The 24,347-nt window shown below is 46.0% G+C and overlaps 1 protein-coding gene across 1 annotated transcript in view; it reads right to left on the minus strand.

The window, feature by feature from the left end:
- Positions 1-24,347, minus strand: part of PLXND1 (plexin D1) — a 158,872-nt gene that overhangs the window by 2,846 nt on the left and 131,679 nt on the right. The window contains exons 26-35 of the mRNA XM_088450238.1: positions 22,810-22,956; positions 16,962-17,118; positions 15,354-15,457; positions 12,732-12,795; positions 11,114-11,148; positions 5,167-5,271; positions 3,352-3,515; positions 2,193-2,340; positions 256-396; positions 38-112 (exon numbers count right to left, since the gene is read on the minus strand). Of these exons, the coding sequence (XP_088306364.1) occupies positions 38-112; positions 256-396; positions 2,193-2,340; positions 3,352-3,515; positions 5,167-5,271; positions 11,114-11,148; positions 12,732-12,795; positions 15,354-15,457; positions 16,962-17,118; positions 22,810-22,956 (1,140 nt within the window). The remainder of the gene's footprint in view (positions 1-37; positions 113-255; positions 397-2,192; positions 2,341-3,351; positions 3,516-5,166; positions 5,272-11,113; positions 11,149-12,731; positions 12,796-15,353; positions 15,458-16,961; positions 17,119-22,809; positions 22,957-24,347) is intronic.

Consider the following 24,347-nt stretch of genomic DNA (forward strand, 5'->3'; position numbering starts at 1 on the left):
AACGTGGCCGTTAGAAGGGGTTATGGCGGCTGCTTACCTGAGTGCGGTATTTTTTGGCGTACTTGTAAATTTCAGCCATCGCCACGTTGGTGTTAAATTTATTGTGGTATTTCTGAGACAGATAACGAAAAATATATATTAGGAAATGAGATAAATGGCGACAACCACATGCTATGGCCCCCTTAGGCTACATTCTCTCTGTACTGGTAATCAGCGCTCTGAAGACGTCTCACGCTGGTGCGATCGGTCTCTTACCCGTGACTCCTCGGCAAGATGTGCGTTCATCTCCTGCTCGCTCAGCGGACTCATCTCTTTGATCTGCCGGTAATATCTCTGCACAATCTTCCTGTACTCCGGAATCTCCTTGGCGTACAGCAGCTTGTTAGTAGGAGAATCCTGGAATTTATGTCATATACACCAGTTAGAGCCAGAGAGGAAAAAAAACGAACTATAACTCTGACGGGAGAACTTGCTGCATAAACAATAACAGAGGAAACCTGTAGGGGGCAATAGAGACAAATAGCAGCCTACTAAAGGTGAGAAGTGCCAAATCTTTGAAAGAGGTCAAGTGGAGGTGTTTCCCATAGCAACCAATCAGCTTCTAGCTATCATTTACTGATTACAATCTATAAGAGGATAGCTAGAATCTGATTGGTTGGCCGACACCTCTACTTGTCTCTTTAGAAGATGGAGGCTACAGGAAGAAATCTAGAACAACAGAGGGAAAATGCAATGGCAGTAAGGAATCTCCTTTTAAACTCTTATTTATAAGACGAATTGCAGTAAGGATACATGGGTACAAACGCTAGGAGGCGCTAGTGGTGCTCACTGAGGGCCTGTTTCAGACCCGCTCTTGAGCGCACAGCGCTCGCAAGCGGTTTGAGAATCCCACACTGCACATGCGCCGCCTTCGTCGTGCGCATTCGCGAGCCCCAGTGAGCGACGGCAGCTCTGGGGCTCACTACAAGATGGGGTGGCTGTCGATGTTGATTGACAGCTCACCCCGTTTTGTAGGTGGGGAGTCGGGGGGGGGGGGGGGGGGGGGGTGGCTGCACAAACACAGGTGTTCCCTTAGGAACGCCTGCCGTTTGTGGGTGGCCCTACTGACATCCAGTAGTGGACTTCCTGCTCTATTAGAGCAGGAAGTCCACTCGGGCTTGCAGGAGCCGATAATCGTGACCATCGCCAGGCCGCTCGCACAAGCTGTGGGTGGTCACCCACACCTGTGTGAGCGGCCTGGACGCCGGAAAAAAAAAAAAAAAGAACGCCCTGATTCAGAGCGAGCGCACGCAAACAGCGAGCGCCTCTGAATCAGGCCCTGAGAATTTTTGGTTGATGCTGTTCATTTTTAGCTTTGCCTGTACTGAGGTAAGCAAAATGGCAGCCTTCACGAATACTTATAAAGAGAGAAGGCGTGTTTCCTAATGTGACGCCAATACACCATACACCACTTGAAGAAAACAAAACACTACTGATAAGTTCCCCCTATAAACGGTCGCACGTAAGGACCTGAGATGGGCACACTTAGTCTAGCTGACACCCGCCCGCCATTTTCCTCGCCCCAGACTCTCACGCTCTCTCTGGATAAATCGGTGTGTGGCCCACTTGTTCAGTTAATTGGTATCTTTTGAAGTTGTCCCCTAAAGGCACTTTGCCGCGAGTACTTGTGTGCGTAGGTCACTGAACTCTCGTCACCGAAAACACAACCAGCTGTGCAATAAGCCCTAGAGACCCAAAGAGGCCAAATACACATCACAGACTAAAAGAACACAGCAATGCGACCACAATTCACTGCACAAACTATACACGGGATAACAGGACCAATCTCAGGCATGCCTGGTTTCTGTGCCAATAAAGTTATTATAGATCAGACGACAGTATGGGGACCAGAACTTAGTAAATAGATCAGACTGTGAAATGGTATGTAAAGTGTATAAACTCCAAGTGTGTGGTTAGGTAATATGTGACTGGTTTGTGGATAACATCAGGATTTCCTAACAGAAATATTAAGATTAAAAAAAAAATTCTAATTTCAAAATCTACAGTACATGCCAAGCTGGAGCGTTTTAAGCCTTTACTTTGTACGGGAAAACTCCTCCAGTTCTTCCCCCAAATTCTTACATTATTATATTGTAAATGGTCATTAACTTAAAGGGTTAGGACAAGGTAGGAAGATTCCCAGCGCTCCTCACCTTCCCCAGCTGCATATCGGAGATTGAACACGCATCGATGAACGCCTGGGCGATGACCGACAGACAGGCGTCCATGTGGTCGGACTTCTCCATATCAAACACGAACTCCGGATTTTTCAGGATGTTTACCCAGAAACGCAGAGGAAGACTGTGGGGCAGAAAAGCAGAATGCAGTGATGACGGTGTAGATGGAAGATGTGGGGGGCAAAAACAGGGGCTCACTGGGAAGTTACAGGAAGCAGGATGGAGACTTAGGGGTCTATTTACTAAGCAGTGTTAGGAGACAGAGTGAAAAGTGATAAGAAAGTGATAAGGTTCCAGCCAATCAGCTCCCAACTGTCAGTTTTCAAACACAGCCTGTGAGATGACAGGTGAGAGCTGATTGGCTGGAACCTTACCACTTTCTTATCACTTTTCACTCTGTCTCCTAACACTGCTTAGTAAATAGACCTCTAAGGGCAGTATTCAATTAGCGACGGAAATGGCCGTTTTTTTTGCCAAAAAGAGGGTGATATTTTCGCCAAAAAAAACAGGCGATAAGTTTTCTCCATCCCAGACCAGGCGTTTGTTGGCGAAAAACGTCTGTTTTCGCCACTAATTGAATACGGCCCTTAGGTGGTAGCTGCAACAAGACACGTGTGTGCATGTCACTGCAAATATGACCAATGGCAAAGTATTTAAGGGACCACTCCCACCATGCACAAGTTTGGTCACCTATACGGTGACTGCTGCATTGAACCATATGTCCATTTTAGACTAACATGGGGTAAAATTGTTCTGTGTGGGCTTCCTCTGACCAGTGGTTGTCCAGAAATCTAACTGGCAAGGAATGCAATGTACAGGTTTGTGCAGTCACAGGCTCTGTGTGATTGGGGGAGAGATGTACTAAGCCTAGCACCGTCTAGAAGAGAATAGCTGGAATCTGATTGGTTGCTATGGGCAACATCTAAACTTCTAAAAACTCTCACTTTAGTGAATATACCCCCAAACGTCTATGGATAGGGGGAAGAGGAAACTACTGACAACACATAGCTTCCAATGGAGACTTTACTCTAAACCGTTTGGGAGCCCTGTTTAGCATGAATGGACCGTTACTACTCTCTCTAGTATCAGCACTAGGAGATCATACACGGACACCGCGCCGCTGCTCGCCGCTCACCTGTTGGTCTTCCAGATGTGGAGCGTGTCTGGGTCAGAGATCCCTCTCTTCTCTGCCTGCTCCTCAAGGAAGTCAAAGAAGTATTTGATGGCCAGGGGCGGCCGGTCGTCGCGGATGCAGAGGATCGCTCGGAACAGGTCATCCAAGAATTTCTGCAGCGTTCCCTGAAAACCAAAAGTGATGCATCTGATACAGCTGGAGAATTTACCATTCACCCGGTGGCTGTAGCTGTGCAAAGTCTAAATATAAAATACAGGGTTTTTAATGATCCCCATACCCACTGGGGTTTGGACACGTGCAAATTAAAACCTCCTTGGTTCCTCATGTGCATGCAAGAGGTGTCTTTGTGGGTGCAGAACAGGGTATATTCTATATACAAAGGAGCATAACTCTGTATATTCTCAGGATACTCAGGAGGAAGTTGTGAGGTATATACTGTACACCTAGGGGGAGGCTGTGGGATATATACTGTACACCTAGGGGGAGGCTGTGAGGTATATACTGTACACCCAGGATGAGGCTGTAGGGTATATACTGTACACCTAGGGGGAGGCTGTGGGGTATATACTGTACACCCAGGGGGAGGCTGTAGGGTATATACTGTACACCTAGGGGGAGCCTGTAGGGTATATACTGTACACCTAGGGGGAGCCTGTAGGGTATATACTGTACACCCAGGAGGAGGCTGTAGGGTATATACTGTACACCCAGGAGGAGGCTGTGGCATATATACTGTACACCATGGAGGAGGCTTTAGGGTATATATTGTACACCCGGGAGGAGGCTGTAGGGTATACATACTGTACACCCAGGATGAGGCTGTAGGGTATATATACTGTACACCCAGGAGGAGGCTGTAGGGTATATATTGTACACCCAGGAGGAGGCTGTAGGGTATATATACTGTACACCCAGGAGGAGGCTGTAGGGTATATATACTGTACACCCAGGAGGAGGCTGTGGGGTATATACTGTACACCTAGGGGGAGGCTGTGAGGTATATACTGTACACCCAGGATGAGGCTGTAGGGTATATACTGTACACCTAGGGGGAGGCTGTGGGGTATATACTGTACACCCAGGGGGAGGCTGTAGGGTATATACTGTACACCTAGGGGGAGCCTGTAGGGTATATACTGTACACCTAGGGGGAGCCTGTAGGGTATATACTGTACACCCAGGAGGAGGCTGTAGGGTATATACTGTACACCCAGGAGGAGGCTGTGGCGTATATACTGTACACCATGGAGGAGGCTTTAGGGTATATATTGTACACCCGGGAGGAGGCTGTAGGGTATACATACTGTACACCCAGGATGAGGCTGTAGGGTATATGTACTGTACACCCAGGAGGAGGCTGTAGGCTATATATTGTACACCCAGGAGGAGGCTGTAGGGTATATATACTGTACACCCAGGAGGAGGCTGTAGGGTATATATACTGTACACCCAGGAGGAGGCTGTAGGGTATACATTGTATACCCAGGAGGAGGCTGTAGGGTATATATACTGTACACCCAGGAGGAGGCTGTAGGGTATATATACTGTACACCCTGGAGGAGGCTGTAGGGTATATACTGTACACCCAGGAGGAGGCTGTAGGGTATATATACTGTACACCCAGGAGGAGGCTGTAGGGTATATATTGTACACCCAGGAGGCTGTAGGGTATATATACTGTACACCCAGGAGGAGGCTGTAGGGTATATACTGTAGGAGGCTGTAGGGTATATACTGTACACCCAGGATGAGGCTGAAGGGTATATACTGTACACTTAGGGGGTAGCTGTGGTGTACAGTCACTAGTCTTGGTACCTTTGTAGACAGCAGGCGAGTGAGATAGATCTCGGGCAGAACCTTCTTCCTGTGGCTCTGTCTGTGAGATTTCCTGTTTTCCTGGACGTCATCTGTCGGGAGAACCTGGAGAGGAAACAACACTGAGGTGTGAGAGACAGATAAACATAGCAAGTGACAGCATAATACAGTACGCAGCTGACAATCCTGTACATGGTGCAATAATGTACTTTATATAGTATATTATTACAGCTCTCATCCTAACTCGCTGCTACATGCTCCTTCCTCCCTGTCTACCCCATCTGTGTCATGCCTGCTTGTCTGCTCCTCCCCTTTAGAATGTAAGCTCTTGCGAGCAGGGCCCTCTACCCTCTTGTACTTCTCCTTACTTTTATGTTCACCTACTTCTTACTCCCCACTAGGGCACCTAACACTTGATGGCTTATGCTCTGTTGCTTATCTGGGTGTTATGGTCGCGAATGTAGCAATATATATTATCCCTGTCCTTGTCTTGCATTGTATTGTATTGTACTGTAAGTCATTTATTTGGTTATGTACTATGTAAGGCGCTGCGGAACTCTTGTGGCTCCATATAAATAAATGATAATAATATAATAATACTTATGGAGCAGAACTCACACAGTAAATTACAATATTTACTTTACTCTCTCTTAAGTAACTTTAATATTAAATGTAATATCAGCACTTATTTAGTTCTGGCATGTATTACAAGGACTCTGCTCATGTAATTTTATTATCCATTTTGTATTTACCTTATGTAAATATTAAGAGCTGAGGGCCTGATTCAGGGCTGGACGCAAATAGCGCTCGCTCGTCCAGAAAATAGGGGTGGCTATTCAAATGAACCGTTCGCTCTTTGCGGTCTGTTCACGCCTCTATGTCTGAACGAGCGAACCAAACTTCCGGTCGTTTTTTGGAAAACTACGCCCCCTGGCCGCTCGCATCCTACGTCATGTCCGCTATTTATTAATCGAGTACATCGAACAGCGTATGAACTGCTCGCTATTCTTGTGGTTGGTTTTTGCTACCACAAATTTGTGAGCAGTTCTGGCTATAAAATAACCCAGTGATGTGGTTAGTGATGCTGCTGTATTAATTATGCACACCCATAAAACGCCCGTTTTGACCTTTAAGCACGCCTGCGTTCTGATCTCCACTCCCCATTTTCAAGCACCTTCCCCTGTTACCACCCACATACGCCTCCTCCTGTCAGTCATATTAGCAGGCATTCGCTATTTAGCGAACAAACGATTTTCGGCCGCACTGACTGGTTCGCGCATGCGTATTACGTTCCATACGCATGCGCAGTTGGGAAACATCGCTCGGAGCGAACGAGTGGCCGCTTACGAGTGGCTCTGAATCAGGCCCTGAGTGTAGAAAAACCCTCCTAACAGGAGTTTTCCTAGTTAGTATGACAATAACTAGGGGAGGTGTCCCGACTGCAAGAGACATGTGTGACATCAGCAGGCTGCATATGACATCATAGGCAGACGGAGGACGCGGCCAGACCGGGAAAGGACAGTAAACATGACAGACAGCAGACACAACCCACTGAGATTGTACATGGACGGTACACAGGGATACATCTGACAATAAGGGGGTCATGTGTCCCCTTAAAAAAAATGACAGCTGCCTCTATTGGAGGTCGTTCATCTGCAACGTTATGTAAATGCCGCTAAACCGCCCTTCCCTGGTGTACATCCTATGGCAGGTGCATTTGCTCCTTCTGAGTATGGTCTCCATGGCAGTTGAGCAACTGTGCCAGATGATACGAAGACATGTTTGAAAATCATAGAAAGTAGCGAGTGTATAGTTAAGTAACTGTCATGAGGTCATGTATAAGCCAATCAGTGAATGACATCTGTAGGTGACAAAACTCCATGGCAGTTCCTAGTGTGTGACATCACAGATTAGACCACTGTAGTATTAAAGTGTAAGCAAGGGTGACATCTGATTGGAGAGGTTCTGTGACCATCATCCAATCAGATGCAGCGTGTACTGACACACCTTCCACTAGCACATTGTGAATTCCTCTTGGGGTCCCCGGCCTCTATTCTGCAGCATTACAGTGGATGCCCCAGATGAGGGAAACCCTCCTCACTTCTAACCGATTCTGCAATAGGACTCACCCTTTAGGCCAGGGATGGGGAACCTCCTGCCCGGGGGCCTTATAAGGCCCTCGGAATCATTTGGTCTGGCCCTCTGAGCTTTTTTCTGATAACCTCATCTGGGTAGCAGGGTGCCTAGAATGGCACGCTGTAGCCAGGATCTATGCAGCAGTGCCACCTGGAGCATCCTTAGGGCGCTTCAGATGTTCACAGTGCTGCCCTAACAGCCCCCTGGAGCATCCAGGGATGCTCTGGGCATTGCTGTAATCACTGGCGATTGTGGCCGTGCCCCTGTGTGACATCATATGGAGGGGCGTGACCTGCACCAGGCCCGCGAATAATGTTATATATCAAAATGTCCCTCGGCAGAAAAAAGGTTCCTCACCCCTGCTTTAAGCACAAGTACAAAAGGGTCCGCATCTAATAGGGATTTAGACCAGAATTATGTTGCTGAATGGAATAGGAATCAGACACCTTTATACTGAATAAGTCATCTCTGATTATATAGAGTTATAAAGATGCGGAAACAGATGCAGCTATGAGACTGAAGTGACATAAGCTACACACAGCAACAGGAAGCTGCATTGTGCACTCCCAGAAGCCCGGTCACACAAAACATGAAGCCGGCCTGTGGTATCTGTCAATCACCTGTGTCCTGACCTCCCACAGAGACATTATAAAGGGAAATGTATCCACACGCACAAAGCGTGTTACTTCCGTGTTTCTGTTAATATCTGGAGATCAGAACCGTCTGTGCGACCGCATACTAATTCTACTTTGGGAGTGTGAAAGCCAGTAACGTCTGTTCCTAGAGAGCGGGGGGGCGGGCACTGCCATAACCTGGCATTCCTCAGATGACCCCGGATTCCTGTGCCCAGGCTGGAAATGTTATCCGAGGAGGAGTGAGGAGCTGATTCCAATTAGAAAGGCTTCTGTAATATCTGTAAGATTATCTTATAACCCTCCCGTCTAGTTCAATTCACTTTCTAAAATGACATATTCCATCTGTCTTTTATCTGCTGGGCTCTGTGTTCCCTCTCTCTTCGCCCCTCCTCTCAGGCAGACAGCAGCGACCGTGGAACGGTTGACTTGCGCGAAGAGGTGATGAAACAATAAAAAAATTTCACTGTATACAGCGCCCTGTTTATTAATGTCAGGAGGTTGCGCAGCAGCCAATTCAATTGTCCCTGAATCAGTTTGGCGCAGATCACACTATGTAGAGCAAAAACACAATTGCTGATATGGATTTTTATTCTTCAAATATGAAGATAATTGCCTGGTAGATCTTACATTTGTTTCCTACCAATCAATGCTGCTTTGACATTTCACCACTTCTCAAGGACCACTAAACCTCAAAATGTAAATTCTTATATATAAGGCACGCGCGGGTTTAAAAAAAAATGTTGGGTGTTACCCAGCAATCTACTGCAGCTCTGTTAAAAAGTAAAAGTTTTACCTCCCCACTAGATTTAAGAAAGGTGTAGCACCTTGGTTCCTAATTGGATCCCATTAGGACGCTGTATATTATAGAGCTGAGACTGCAGTCATCTGAGCTGCTGTGACATCACTAGCCCTGCCCTCGTGTTTGATCCCACAAATCTATACTCTGCATTTCTGGTAAGCCTGTCACAGACACTCTACCGCCTCAGTCAATGAATCCTCTCCCTCCTAACATCAATCTTCTGCAGAGGAACGACAGGAAGAAAGCTGGACATATTTAAGTCATTAGTTATATAAAGTATATTATCCAGCTCAGAGATTACACAATTTAATCTATCTACAGGTCTCATGTCTGTCTGCCTATCTATAGATCTCATGTCTGTCTATAGATCTTCTATCTAATGTATATCTGTCTACCTGTATGTATAGCTAGCTATCTCATATCTATCTATCTATCTATCTATCTATCTATCTATCTAATATATATGTGTCTATCTATGTATATACTGTTTCTATCTCATATCTATGTATCTTTCTATATATCCTATATCTATGTATCTCATATCTATCAACCTATCTATTATATCTAATATCTATCTATCTATCTATCTATCTATCTATCTATCTATCTATCTATCTATCTATCACATATCTATCTCTCATCTAGCTCTCTATCTATCTCATATCTATCTACTGTATCTCATATCTATCTATCCATCTATCTATCTACTGTATCTCATATCTATCTATTTATCTCATATCTATCTATCTACTGTATCTCATATCTATCTATTTATCTCATATCTATCTATCTACTGTATCTCATATCTATCTATCCATCTATCTATCTACTGTATCTCATATCTATCTATTTATCTCATATCTATCTATCTACTGTATCTCATATCTATCTATCCATCCCATATCTATCTATCTATCTATCTATCTATCTATCTATCTATCTATCTATCTATCTAAACAATCTACTATACATTTAATACATAAGGCCTATTTTCACACACACACACACACACACACACACACACACACACACACACACACACACACACACACACACACACACATTGTTACATAAAGTACAGTTGTAGGTATGTATATTCCTTGTTTGGTTTCATTTGCCTGTGTGTTGTACAGCTCGTACGTCTCCTGAGCGTAACGATTTGTATTGTGCTGCTGACAGCTTTACAATGTGCTGCATATCCTGTGACAATATAGAAATGAACCTATACATGAAGGTTGGTCTATAAAATCATTCATGTTTTCAATCTATTAACCCTGATAATCTCAACAAAATTATACAGAAACGATGACATAGACAAGGTAACACGGTAACAACGTTTCCTCTCCTTGTGGGGAAAAGATGTTATAAAGACATCAATCACCGCTACAGAAAGGGCCGTTTAATGCATTTACAATTTGCACCCAATCCTGTTTGGCAATTAAAGTAATGGTACTCTATGGCTCATTTACGCCATAAATAGGGTAAACTGGCTGATGTTTGATGTAATGAAAGCACCGTTACTGAAGTGGTAGAAAGCTGAACGTGACGTTTAGCTCTGCGCAGTGCACCTCATTTTCCACCTCTCTGAACACCTAGGCGCACTCATAGTTTCAGGAGGCGTCTCCCACAGCGAGCGGCGAAGAGGCTGCGGTTTGTTAGGCGCACTAGTGCAAATCCAAGGCACTTTCTATTGTGTATCCCGCGTGTCGTAAATGAGCTCCACTGAGGAAATATACATTACCATAGATGGAACATATTAAACAGCTGACGGTGTAATGGTTAGCATTACTGCCTCACAGCACTGATGTCGTGGGTTTGATTCCCACTACGACCCTGTGTGGAGTTTGTATATTCTCCCTGTGCTTGGGTGAGTTTCCTCCGGGTGCTCCGGTTTCCTCCCACACTTAAAAAATATACTGGTAAGTTAATTGGCCCCCAACAAAAAAAAAATGAACCTTAGTGTGTGTGTATGTGGTAGGGAATATAGATTGTAAGCTCCACTGGGGCAGGGACTGATGTGAATTGCCAGATATTCTCTGTAAAGCGCTGCGGAATATGTGTGCGTTATATAAATAACTGTTAATAAATAAACAGCTAATTCATTAGGGTGCAGTGCTCTCTAAGAGCCTGTAGGGGGTGCTATATGCATGTTTGTTATGTTGTGTTTTAGAAACTGAGACAATATACACACTAAAGAACAACTTATTACAAATCAGCACTAAAGTCACAACTACACAATAATAGAGAGTCAGATGTAATTCAGTTTAATCTGACACATTGTACTATACAGTTTCTTTATATGTAATGTCCCTACTTAGCTTCTCTGTTCCAAATCCGTCCCGGTGAGGACGTGGGCTAAAGAGAATAACTCACTTACCAGATGAAAATACTTGTCGGTGTCTAGGTCTTTCACTGAAAGGAACACAGAGAAGGATAAGGGGCAGGTTATATTGGAGGAGCATTTCTCGTTTATTACATACAGGACCTCATTCAGAGTCGGTCGTTGCGGCCGCACGGTCGTAAGGTAAAAGGGGCCGGATATGCAAATGAAGCGCTCGCAAGTTGCATCGTTAAGATGGGATCATTAGCTGGACGAGCGAGGGGAGGATGCGGCCGTAAGACTAAAAATACGCCCCCTTCTCGTTCCCATTACACGTCATCTCCGGGCATATAAGGATTAATCGAGACCATCGGGAACCATCGGAGCTGGTCGTAGACCTTAAGGTTGACCATACCCTCTCTTAAGCACTACGATAAAGTCAGTGTAGAAACCTCCCAAGTCACATGTGCCATGACACTACTTAGTTAATTATGCACTCCCATAAAACGCAGTTTGCATAGTCAGGCACGCCTGCGTTCGGATCTCCACTCCCCCGTTCACAAGCACCTTCCCCTGTTACCACCCACAAACGCCTCATCCTGTCACTCAAACTACCGACCTGGCTGTGTTCAAGGAGAGATCAATTTCTGATTGTAATAGCTAGTTTGCGCACGCGCACTGCGAATTTTACGCATGCGCAGTTCAGCGAACATCGGTGGCATACGACCGTGCGGCCGCAACGACCGACTCTGAATGAGGTCCACAGTCACTTACACTGAATCTTTAAAGCCCACAAACTCTGAGAGGTAAATTCACTTAGGGGGGTGATGTACAGCCACGTCCTGATTTGGTCACTTTACCACGATTGTCCTGCGCACCTCTAAAGCTGCGAGGCAAAATCAGCGATGCAGGGATAACGCGACGTGCTGTTCTGGAACGCGATGTACAGCACATCGCAGCGAAAGGCGTTATTTAATGCCATTCATTTGTTAAGACGCGCTGGGATACATTTATGATTATATATGCTTTTCATGGATGCCTATGCTGCTCCTAACGGCAGGTATCCACTACCCGATTGAACGATAGCGACATCGTTATCGTTCAATCGATCATTAATCGGGCATGTAAATGTCGGAGACGACCAGCGATGCGCGCTCCCACTGATAGTTTCCGACATCAATCATCGCCCGAACATGCTGGTCAATCTGCCGATAACGACAGACTGACCATGTTCGGGGATGATGGACGGTGCCTACACTGAACGACTGATCGTTAAGTGTTGGCACTGTAGGGGATGGGGAACGACGGTACGATTACGATGTCGTAATCGTACTGTCTTTCTCTAGTTGGCATTTGGACGTGCGCCTTTAGACTAAAAAACAATGTAGTCAGTAATATGCAGAAAGCTCATTGTCTCACTAATTGATGGACTTTCCTGATGTAACCCACTCTCATGTGACAGACGAAAACTCTCAGATCACTCCCCAAGTAATTTAGTTTATCTGCGTAGGTTGGAGGACAGAGAGGAAAGTACGCGGAGATCGGAGCCTGGAGCGCGGCGGTCTTGTAGCATAAAGAGCGATATATTCTCTCGTCTCAGCTGTGCTCATTCCCCAGGCAGAAAATATCATATATCCTTAGCACTCATGTATGTGATCAGTAACATACTACATACCTCGCCCCAGGGTGTTATCCCTTTGGTCTTTCAGACTCATAGCCAGCGAGGCCCCGTCACAGACCTGCCAGATAAAAGTATTAAGCCAAAAAACTTCAGCACATCAATCGCTATTCATTATAACATATATAACCCTAGAAGCGAGAGGATCACTGCACCGAAAATCCGCGTCCATCCAATAACTATAACTAATGTATGATGGTATGTTCATATTCCATCATAGGACAATGGAGGAGATGTACTAAGCCCAGAAGCAGTATCAGCGCACGTTATGTGCGCTGATACCGCTTCTCCCCGATGTATGATCGGGGGTCTGGGCGGTAAATGACAGGGGCGCTATGCGCCCCTGTCATTATCGGCGCTACTATCTACAAGATAGCAGCGCCGACGGCAGCGCCATAACGCATGACCGTTCGTCCGGCTGTAGCTGTCGTTATCAACAGCTACAGCCTGGCGCTAGCCTATCCCCATAGCAGGGACAGCGCTGTCCCTGCTGCGGCGGCTGCCGGCTCCAGGGCTCCACGCAGGGATCTCGCGATACTTGCGAGATCCCGCGCATGCTCAGTGGAGCCGGCTGGGACAGAGACACAGCGCATCAGCACTAGGCTGATGCGCTGCTGTCTCTAGCGGGTAGCGCCGGAGTGGGGAGTTAACGCTCCCCCTCTCCGGCTGATGAGATGTTTATACATCTCATCGGTAGTGCTTCCTGCTTCGCCTCGGTAAAGAGGCGAAGCGGGAAGCGTTATAGCGGCACGGTAAGTGCCGCTATAATACATCTACCCCAATGTATCTTACATTGGGAGAGATGTATCAAGAATTGGACCAGTGGTGCAACTTCGCCCATAGCAACCAATCAGCATCTACCCTATCATTTTATAGAGTGCTCTTGATAAATGCTTTCTAAAAGCTGATTGGTTGCTACGCGAATCCTTCTCCACTGGTCCACTTCATGATGCATAAACCCCATAGTACATAGCATTATTCAGTTATTGCAATTCTCTGTCCAACCTATATTATATTCTGATAGATATTTAGGGGTCTATTTAGGGGTCTGTATACTAAGCTTTGTTAGGAGATATAGTGACTGGTGATAAGGTACCAGCCAATCAGCTCCTAACTGCCATTTTTCAAACATAGGCCCGTAATCAATTTGAGCAGACCCGCAATACTTTTCCGCCTCCCATACTTTTCGCCTGTTTTGCAGGCGGAAAAATATTGCGCGCGTGCCCGCGTATCGCCGTATTCAATTTGAAAGTAGGCGAAAACGGGACCCGGCGAAACTTAAACAGGCGGAAAGTACTGTCAGGTTTGGGGAAATCAGCCTGGGACCCCCCAATAGATGCTCTGACATGGGGGTTAGCTATGGTACCCCCTGATTTGGTTTGCTGAAGGTATTTGGTGTTTTTAAACGGGCTCAATAGCTGCCAAATAGCGTTTTTGTACAAGTGGTGCAGAATAGGATTCAGGAGTATTTTTTGCAGAAAATAACTTATCCCAGCAAATTTGGGGTACTTGAAAATGGGGGTCAGCATTTTAAAAGGTGCTAAAGTTAAGTTGAAAAAAAAACGTGAAAAATCCACCTGCCGCAAGCACCTGCAATGAAAAAAACACCTGGGGCGTACTTGGGGACCCCCCCAGAGTCAAGTTCGCTAGTTTGTCCCCCAACTTTTTTTTTTCGCCCCCAAATTCAAAGTGATTTTTTTGGGGTGTCCTTAAGTCTTTTTTTTTTTTTTTTGACACAGTTTACCTTTGGGGGACTGTCTGAAGGCTGCACGGGGGTTCCCGCAACGTTGCACCCCAAATCCCCAATTCTGCACTTTTTTCCGCCTCCCATTCATAGGTGAAACTTTTCCGCCTATTACATTACATTGACTTCCTGCCTAGGCGGAAAGTCTTCCAAATTGAATACGGAGTAAAATCAAAACAGGCGAAAATGACGTCATCGGCAAAAGGTTTTCACCAAAAACACGCGAAAATGGCTTTTCGCTCCAAATTGAATACAGGCCATAGTCTGTGACCAGGCAGTTAGGAGCTGATTGGCTGGTACCTTATCACTGTTCACTTTATCTCCTAACACAGCTTAGTAAATAGACCCCTTATTCTTATTCTGCTTAGCACCAAGTTATTTTAAAGCGATATTGGTGGGTGTCACTAGCAGTTCTGTGATGTAAACTTACTTGACCATTTACGTAAAAAATATTTTAGGGGACATCAAATATAATGTACAACAAATCTAACACAAGATAATAAGGGGTTGGGTGTGGTCCAACATGTTGACATTTAAAATGTCGACATGGGCGTTATTTTGACAATGCGTGGACACTCAGCATGTCAATATAGCGTTTTTATGATGCAGGAGCGATATAGGGTGCCGCTGCCGAAAATTCACACATCGTCCTACCGGCACATCGCCTGCATCATCCCTGTGTCACATTTAAGTGAATCGCCCCTAAAGGTGGGTTTATTACAGTTCAGAACTTTGGAAAAATGATCCCACAATAGCCAGGACACACACGGTTTTATTGTACTGTAACCCGGGATCACACAGCCGGGGCACGGCCAATGCTAGTGCTCATACTAGACGCCATAGTTACGTGGGTGAGTGAATCATCATCCAGTCACCTTGTAGTGCGACAGTGTGTTAAGTTTCTTCCTCCCGTCTTCCATGAGCGACGTGTCATCCAGATCTCGCAGGATAAAGCTCTTGGAGCTGGACGCAAACCATTCTGCGTGGGGGGGGGGGGGGGGGGGGAGAATGAGCATTATATACACATTACAGTTCGGTAATATGAATGGACTGATTTGGATTGAATTGTTCAGACGTGATGCGGTCACAATCCTGGCACATCATGGAATGCCGGCGATTAAAATACCGGCACCAGAATTCCGACACCTGTCAGAATCCCAGTGCTGGCAGGGTTAGGGACTAAGGGGGTAGGTTTAGGGTGCAGGGAGGGGGGGGTTAGGTTTAGGCACTATGGGGGGAGGGTTAGAATACCTATCGTCATGTGTCGCTATCCTAACCCTATTGGGATTTTGAACGCCGGGATCCTAATACTGGCATCCTGTACCCAACCCGTTCAGACTGTGCAATTAAATCATATCAGCCAAATAAGACTGCACAGAATTCAGATTGGATGAGTGGGATATTTTGTTTTATCTTCATGCAATCGAATTGTTGTGTGTGTGCTGTTATTGTGCTATTGATCACTACAGTGTGTGTATACTCCAGTATTTCTGTGAGGCGATCTCTTGTAATCTTTTTTTTTTTGGGTGGGGAGGGGGGGATTTAGAAACAATCCATTTAATTTTTGATCAGATCTCATACAAATTCTTGAAGAGGTAAATTAAATTGCTGCCACTGTCCTTTCTGATGGCTACCAATGGCTTATGTAAATCATGCCGTATGTAAATTGTATTATTTAAAAAAAACAAAAAAAGTAAATTTTAATTTTAAGATAAGAAGGGCGCTCACAGCAGAGAGTGACTTGTGACTCCAATGTGGCCACCGGGGGGCACTGTTCTGTCTTCTATTTATTACAGATGTGTACACATACACCTATCCTCAAATCGCGACTAATAGCCCCGTTTAGTGCGCCATGGACTTTGCAACTTATCCTAAGTGACCTGACACTAATCCTAAATACCGAGTACATTATAACTGTGATAAGACGAAAAATTTAGGAAAGAGTATAAAAGTGAAGGAAAATGTACACAATCTAGGATAAAAAGTCAAAAGACAGGTCCATTACCAGTGACTTACGCTATGCATCTTTATGCTTTATCTGCGATTTTATACTAATTCCTCTGCGACAAAAAAAAAAAAAAAAGAATCCTAAGTACCTAGCAAACTGGAGGGGAGATGTATCAAGGCTTGGAGAGAGATCAATTGGAGAAGTTGCCCATAGCAACCAATCAGCTTCTGTCATTTCACAGACTGTGCTGGATACCTGACAGTTACCAGCTGACTCGTGCTTTGAGCAACTTCTCGACCTAATCTCTCGCCTAGATTTGATTCATCTCCCCCTATATGCAAACGTAGACGCAAAACTGATATATATATATATATATATATATATATATCGCTGTTATATGTGAAGGATAAATTCCATATAATGTCACTGCTGTACGAGCAGTATATACTGGCGGGGAGGATAGAAGCCATCTTACACCGTTACTGGTTACTGCCCACTCTCACCCCTGAGCTGCGCCCTTTCCACCGACATTTACCTAGATCCACATCGTCTACTTGTGGCCACTGAGAGTAGGGCAGGTTCTTGCAGAAAGCCTCCAGGATCTTCTCCTTACACTGGCCGACGGTGTCTGTATCCAGCACGCGCACGCTCAGCGAGTCCATGCCACAGCCTTGGAAGGAGACGTTGAGATTCTGCCAAGAGAAGTCATGAGAGGGAATTAGTCACTGACCTAGAATGTCTGAATGGAGACAGGAATAAAATACAGAGATATGGCAGAAAACAGGATACCCCCTTCCCCCAACCCAATTGTACTGTAGATCTTACTGCGATTGTCTAATTCTTCCTCACATTGAAGCTGACATCTATTGTTTTTATTTTCCATTAAGGCTGGACCACCACTCTCACTCCATTAGTGTTTTAGGGCAGCACGGTGGGCGAAGTGGGTAGCATTACTACCTCACAGCATTGGAGTTATGAGTCCAGTTGTTGAACAGGGCACTATCTGTGTGAAGTTTGTATGTTTCCCCCCCGTGTTTGCTTGAGTTCCCTCCAAGTGCTCCAGTTTCCTCCCACACTCCAAAAACATACTGGTAGGTTACTGGGCTTCCTCACACACCCCAAAAACAGGTTGGGTATGGGATCCCAGCAGTCGTAATGCTGGCGGTCAGAATATGGACAGCGGCGTCCCGACAGTCAGAATCCTGACACAATTAGGTAAGTGTCCTAACCCTAACCAACCTTTCTCCAGCAGCCTAACCCTCCCCCTAACCCACCTTTTCCGCAGCCTAACCCTACCCTCCCCCTCCCACCTTCCTGTAGCCGAACCCTTCCCCTAGTGCCAAACCCTAACCCTCCACCTAACCCTAATACTTACTGTCGGTTGGCATTTTGGCAACGGAATTCCGACCACTGGGATGTAACTGTGTCCCCTAAGAACCTACTGGTAGGTAAACTGACTGCTGACACAAAGAAATTAACCCCAGTGTGCCCATGTGATAGGGAATATAGGCCCTCATTCAGACCCACTCGCGAGCGGCTGTCCGCTCGCAAGTGGGTCGATGGTCTGCACTGCGCATGCGCACGACGGAGGGAGCTCCGTCGTGCGCATGCGCGAGACGCGACGAGCGAAGGACTTTCCTTCGCTCGTAGTGTCTGATCAAAGGGGGCGTGCTGTCGATGTTGATTGACAGCACGCCCCCTTTGGTGGGCGTGCCTGCCAGACGGAGGCGTTCCCAAGGGAACGCCTACCGTCAGAAGTTGCCAGTAGCAACCATAAGTACATTATACAAAATGTTAGCTAGAATCTGTTTGGTTGCCATAGGCAACTCCATTTGTCCCTCTTTAGAAGGGTTGATACATCTCCCCCAGTGTGTCCTACGGTGTCTTATTCCCTAGCTGGATAACCATAAATAAACAGCTAGGGGTGAGCATTTGCTGGAGCGCAGGGTCACTTATCAGCGTCTGTGTTTATACAATTTGTGAACTTCATAGACTGCAACAGCATTAATCATAACTACAGCTTGTGAGTTATGTTATCAATTATAATCCAATTCAGAGTTGAAGAGCCCATCAGTTCTCACAACATGTTACATAAATATATTCCAGTGATAAATCCCCTGTAACAATCTGCTTGAACGGTGTTTATGTATGCTGGATAGACCGGACTATAATGAAACTTTCCTGTGTAATGACGGCTTGAGAGGCTAACCTGGTCATTATGTGATGTGACTGCTGGGCATCTGACAGCGAGATGTCTGCAATGGACAATCCGCGGCGCCAACATCACAAGGTCAGCGGCTGACATGGGACGGGCGTCAGAAACTACAGTATATGTTAGATTATAGCCTCCTGACTCCACCGCGAGGGGTCGGTCATATCTTGTATATTCCACTTCTATAACGTGTAATATCAGACTGCCGCTTTAAACTCGCCGTTTACGGTGTTAAAGCACGGACAGTGCGCTTCCGATAAGATATACAGCACTTCACATTTTTTCCTGTGTTAGTTTAGCAGCCAAAATTGCATCTCTGGTGACAAAATATTTCAATCAAACTGAAGTGCTCAGAAAAAATGTGCTGACAGCAAGGGTTAAATCTGCCAAATGCATTGTGGCATTGAAAAGTGCATGACTTCATAGGAAATGAAGAACCTCGTACTCTGTACATTAAGTGATGTTTGTGTGTGTTCCCTGCCTGTAGCCCAGGATTCATATATAACCCTCAGGAGGTGTCAGACACTTCTAGTACATCCCACAGCTTGTAACCCACTCCCCCACCCCACTGCCTGTAACCCACTCCCCCACCCCAATGCCTGTAACCCCTCTCCCCCACCCCACTGCCTGTAACCCACTCCCCCACCCCACTGCCTGTAACCCTCTCCCCCACCCCACTGCCTGTAACCCTCTCCCCCACCCCACTGCCTGTAACCCACTCCCCCACCCCAATGCCTGTAACCCTCTTCCCCACCCCACTGCCTGTAACCCACTCCCCCACCCCACTGCCTGTAACCCACTCCCCCACCGCACTGCCTGTAACCCTCTCCCCCACCCCACTGCCTGTAACCTTCTCCCCCCACCCCACTGCCTGTAACCCTCTCCCCCACCCCACTGCCTGTAATCCTCTCCCCCACCCCACTGCCTGTAACACTCGCTCCCCACCCCACTGCCTGTAATCCTCTCCCCCACCCCACTGCATGTAACCCTCTACCCCACCCCACTGCCTGTAACCCTTTCCCCCACCCCACTGCCTGTAACCCTCGCCCCCCACCCCACTGCCTGTTATCCTTTCCCCCCACCCCACTGCCTTTAACCCTCTCCCCCACCCCACTGCCTGTAACCCTCTCCCCCACCCCCACTGCCTGTAACCCTCTCCCCCACCCCACTGCCTGTAACCCTTTCACCCACTCCACTGCCTGTAACCCTCTCCCCCCACCCCACTGCCTGTAACCCTCGCCCCCACCCCACTGCCTGTAACTCTTTCCCCCACCCCACTGCCTGTAACATTCACCCCACCCCACTGCCTGTAACCCTCGCTCCCCACCCCATTGCCTGTAACCCTCTCCCCCCACCCCACTGCCTGTAACATTCACCCCACCTCCACTGCCTGTAACCCTCGCTCCCCGCCCCATTGCCTGTAAACTCCCCCCCCCCCCCCCACACTGCCTGTAACCCTCTCCCCCACTGATGTGGGAGCAATAAATCACAGCCCCCAGGGTGCAGGCTCTTCCATCTAATCCTGTGTGGATATGGCTGGTGGGCTCTGTCTGAGTTATCTCAGTGTCCCAGAGACCAGTGTGAAAACAATGCATTAGTGCACTCATATATCAATGTGACGCTTTCATTTTGTTCTACAGAAGACATAAAACATGTATGGTGCTGATTTTATGGTGCTGAATGTTCGTACACAGAATACGGGCCGCACCCACCTAGATGCCATCACTCAAGTCATTCAAAAATTCCTTACAGACTAAAATAACATTCACTATATATAGTAACAATCTCAGACCCCAGATGTTCACAGGAAGTAGTGTTACGGTGTACCTATAGTGAGTAGCGTTATGGTGTACCTATAGTGAGTAGTGTTACTGTGTACCTATAGTGAGTAGTGTTACTGTGTACCTATAATGAGTAGTGTTACGGTGTACCTATAGTGAGTAGTGTTACGGTGTACCTATAGTGAGTAGTGTTACTGTGTACCTATAGTGAGTAGTGTTACTGTGTACCTATAATGAGTAGCGTTACGGTGTACCTATAATGAGTAGTGTTACGGTGTACCTATAGTGAGTAGTGTTACTGTGTACCTATAGTGAGTAGTGTTACGGTGTACCTATAGTGAGTAGTGTTACGGTGTACCTATAGTGAGTAGTGTTACTGTGTACCTATAGTGAGTAGTGTTACTGTGTACCTATAGTGAGTAGTGTTACTGTGTACCTATAGTGAGTAGTGTTACTGTGTACCTATAGTGAATAGTGTTACTGTGTACCTATAGTGAGTAGTGTTACTGTGTACCTATAATGAGTAGTGTGATGCTGTACCTATAATGAGTAGTGTGATGCTGTACCTATAGTGAGTAGTGTTACGGTGTACCTATAGTGAGTAGTGTTACTATATACCTATAGTGAGTAGTGTTACTGTGTACCTATAGTGAATAGTGTTACTGTGTACCTATAGTGAGTAGTGTTACTGTGTACCTATAGTGAGTAGTGTTACTGTGTACCTATAGTGAATAGTGTTACTGTGTACCTATAGTGAGTAGTGTTATGATGTACCTATAGTGAGTAGTGTTACTGTGTACCTATAGTGAGTAGTGTTACTGTGTACCTATAGTGAGTAGTGTTACGGTGTAGCTATAGTGAGTAGTATTACTGTGTACCTATAATGAGTAGCGTTACGGTGTACCTATAGTGAGTAGTGTTACGGTGTACCTATAGTGAGTAGTGTTACTGTGTACCTATAGTGAGTAGTGTTACTATGTACCTATAGTGAGTAGTGTTCCTATATACCTATAGTGAGTAGTGTTCCTATATACCTATAGTGAGTAGTGTTACTGTGTACCTATAGTGAGTAGTGTTACTGTGTACCTATAGTGAGTAGTGTTACGGTGTAGCTATAGTGAGTAGTATTACTGTGTACCTATAATGAGTAGCGTTACGGTGTACCTATAGTGAGTAGCGTTACGGTGTACCTATAGTGAGTAGTGTTACTGTGTATCTATAGTGAGTAGTGTTACGATGTACCTATAGTGAGTAGTGTTACTGTGTACCTATAGTGAGTAGTGTTACTGTGTAGCTATAGTGAGTAGCATTACTGTGTACCTATAATGAGTAGCGTTACGGTGTACCTATAGTGAGTAGTGTTACTGTGTATCTATAGTGAGTAGTGTTACGGTGTACCTATAGTGAGTAGTGTTACTGTGTATCTATAGTGAGTAGTGTTACTATGTACCAATAGTGAGTAGTGTTACTGTGTACCTATAGTGAGTAGTGTTATGATGTATCTATAGTGAGTAGTGTCACGATGTACCTATAGTGAGTAGTGTTACTGTGTATCTATAGTGAGTAGTGTTACTGTGTACCTATAATGAGTAGCGTTACTGTGTACCTATAATGAGTAGTGTTACGGTGTACCTATAGTGAGTAGTGTTACTGTGTATCTATAGTGAGTAGTGTTACGGTGTACCTATAGTGAGTAGTGTTACTGTGTATCTATAGTGAGTAGTGTTACTATGTACCAATAGTGAGTAGTGTTACTGTGTACCTATAGTGAGTAGTGTTACAATGTATCTATAGTGAGTAGTGTCACGATGTACCTATAGTGAATAGCGTTATAGGAGAAATTAAGGTTTTGGTGGGAAGTGGTAGAACTAGTATTAAAATGTCTTTAAGCAAGCCTTCCAGCTGCCCTAATTTTGGTGGGGACGAAATTGCAGAGTTTTGATCAAACCTGGACATTTCTGGGGGAAGGGGTGGAGTTAGGGTGGACGAGGGCGGAGTTTGGGAGAATCTGGGTTGGGGCTTACTTTGCCCAGCCAATTATAGATGTCGGGAGGTATGCTTTAGGAACTGTGTGTGTGATTGGACAGGGACACATTTATGTATATGTAGTGAGGTTCTGCTGAATGATCAGGAACAATTACTTGTAGGCAGCCAGTGGATGACTTGTCTCTGAATTTAAGGTTTCTACTTTCAGGATTCCGTACATGTGTAACACTACTGAATGCGAGCTTACTCCAGCGCAGAGTCTGAAATACGTATAAAACTCCAGTTTGGCCATAATTCTAATAAAGGCGGCAACCTATGCACTGTCCCACTTTAGTAATTTATTTTGCCTATAACAGATGCCGCTGAAGGTTTTCCCCATACAACCTGCAGGTGGCGCTACTTACCATAGGCTTGGCCTCAATGTTTTCCCTCAGCAGCCACTCCTCGTTCAGGGTGTACCGGGCCTTCCCTGTGATGGCGTCAATGGAGCCCTTGTTGATTTGCTGCTTTATGGCGCACAGGAGCAAGAAGAATGGTTCTCCCACTGTCTCCTATGGAAATACAGTCGGGTTATACAAATAGCGGATGTTTTCCTTGTAACGGGATTTGCAGTTTCTCATTCCCTTCTCTCCTTACCCTCCCACCTTACCCTTCACATGCGGTGCCCTGTCACAGGGGTCGATGGGGGGAATGTAAATCAAATAAAAAAAGTTATTTAAGAAAATAATATTTTATTATGGCTACACTACAATGACATAGATTGCAAGCTCCTGGGGGGTAGGGAAAGGCCTAGATTTAGAGTAAAGCTGGGTACACACCATGCTTAACAATACATCACGCGCACCGTACACACTGCACGATCCGGCGTACGATGGCGCAATGTATCGTTACATGCCGCAGGTAAACTGCACCAGGTCGTTCATTGCATCATCCCATCTTACGTGCAGGACCGCATTTGGGAAGCTGCGATGAATGACCATCGGGCACAACAGATCGGGCTTACACACTATATGATGTGTACGATATATAGTTCCAATCCATGTTGGAACGATATATCATGCAATACATCATATAGTGGTCCTCATTCAGGCCCGGTCGCAAGCGCTGAGCGCTCGCAACCGGGTCGATGTTTATGCGTGCGCAAGCCCCGGAGTGAGAGAGAAATTCTCTCGCTCCAGAGCTCTCTACAAAAGGGGTAGCTGTCGATGCTGATCGACACATCGCCCCGTTTTGTAGGCGTGACGGGGGGGTGGTTCCCCCTTAAGGAACGCCTGTCGTTTTGTGGGTAGCCGCACTGACATCAGCAGTGATGTCAGTGGGGAGCTTCCTGCTCGATCAGAGCAGGAAGCTCCCTGGGGCTTGCGGTTGCCGAGACCCAACCTTAGGGTCTCGTCGCAAGCCCCGATGGTCGCGATGGTCTTGACCATCGCGACCATCAACCTGGTCGGTCGCTAAAGCTGTGGGGCTTAGCTAGCGACCAGGAGGCCGCACTTGAAAAGGGAAGTGGCCGCCCTCATTCAGAACGAGCGCTCGCTTCTTGCGACCGCCTCTGAATGAGGGCCAGTGTGTACCCAGCCTAAAGGCTGCAGAGGATCTGGTGCTACAGGACAGGACTGCGTGGGGGCGCTCTGGTTTTAGTTATATGCTAATAGAAACATTATAAGGGGCTAAATTATAAACATATATGTAAGTTATGCATAGAGAATGCAGAAAATCTGCGGCAGTGGGGAGGGGGCGTATGGACATAAAATGCAGACTACATGGGAAAAAAACATTCAACCTCTAGTTTCAAGGACCTCTCAGCCCCTCTCCCATCAATTTAATGGACTTACTATACTAGGCTTCATTTAAATGTATATTTATATTATATATACTTGTAAATAGTTGTGTAAAACATTGAATAAACATCCATCCGCATAGATATGAGCGGTGACAGATGTCA

The sequence above is a fragment of the Taudactylus pleione genome, unplaced genomic scaffold, assembly GCF_031769625.1.
Source record: "Taudactylus pleione unplaced genomic scaffold, aTauple2 ptg000512l, whole genome shotgun sequence".
Lineage (NCBI taxonomy): Eukaryota > Metazoa > Chordata > Amphibia > Anura > Myobatrachidae > Taudactylus > Taudactylus pleione.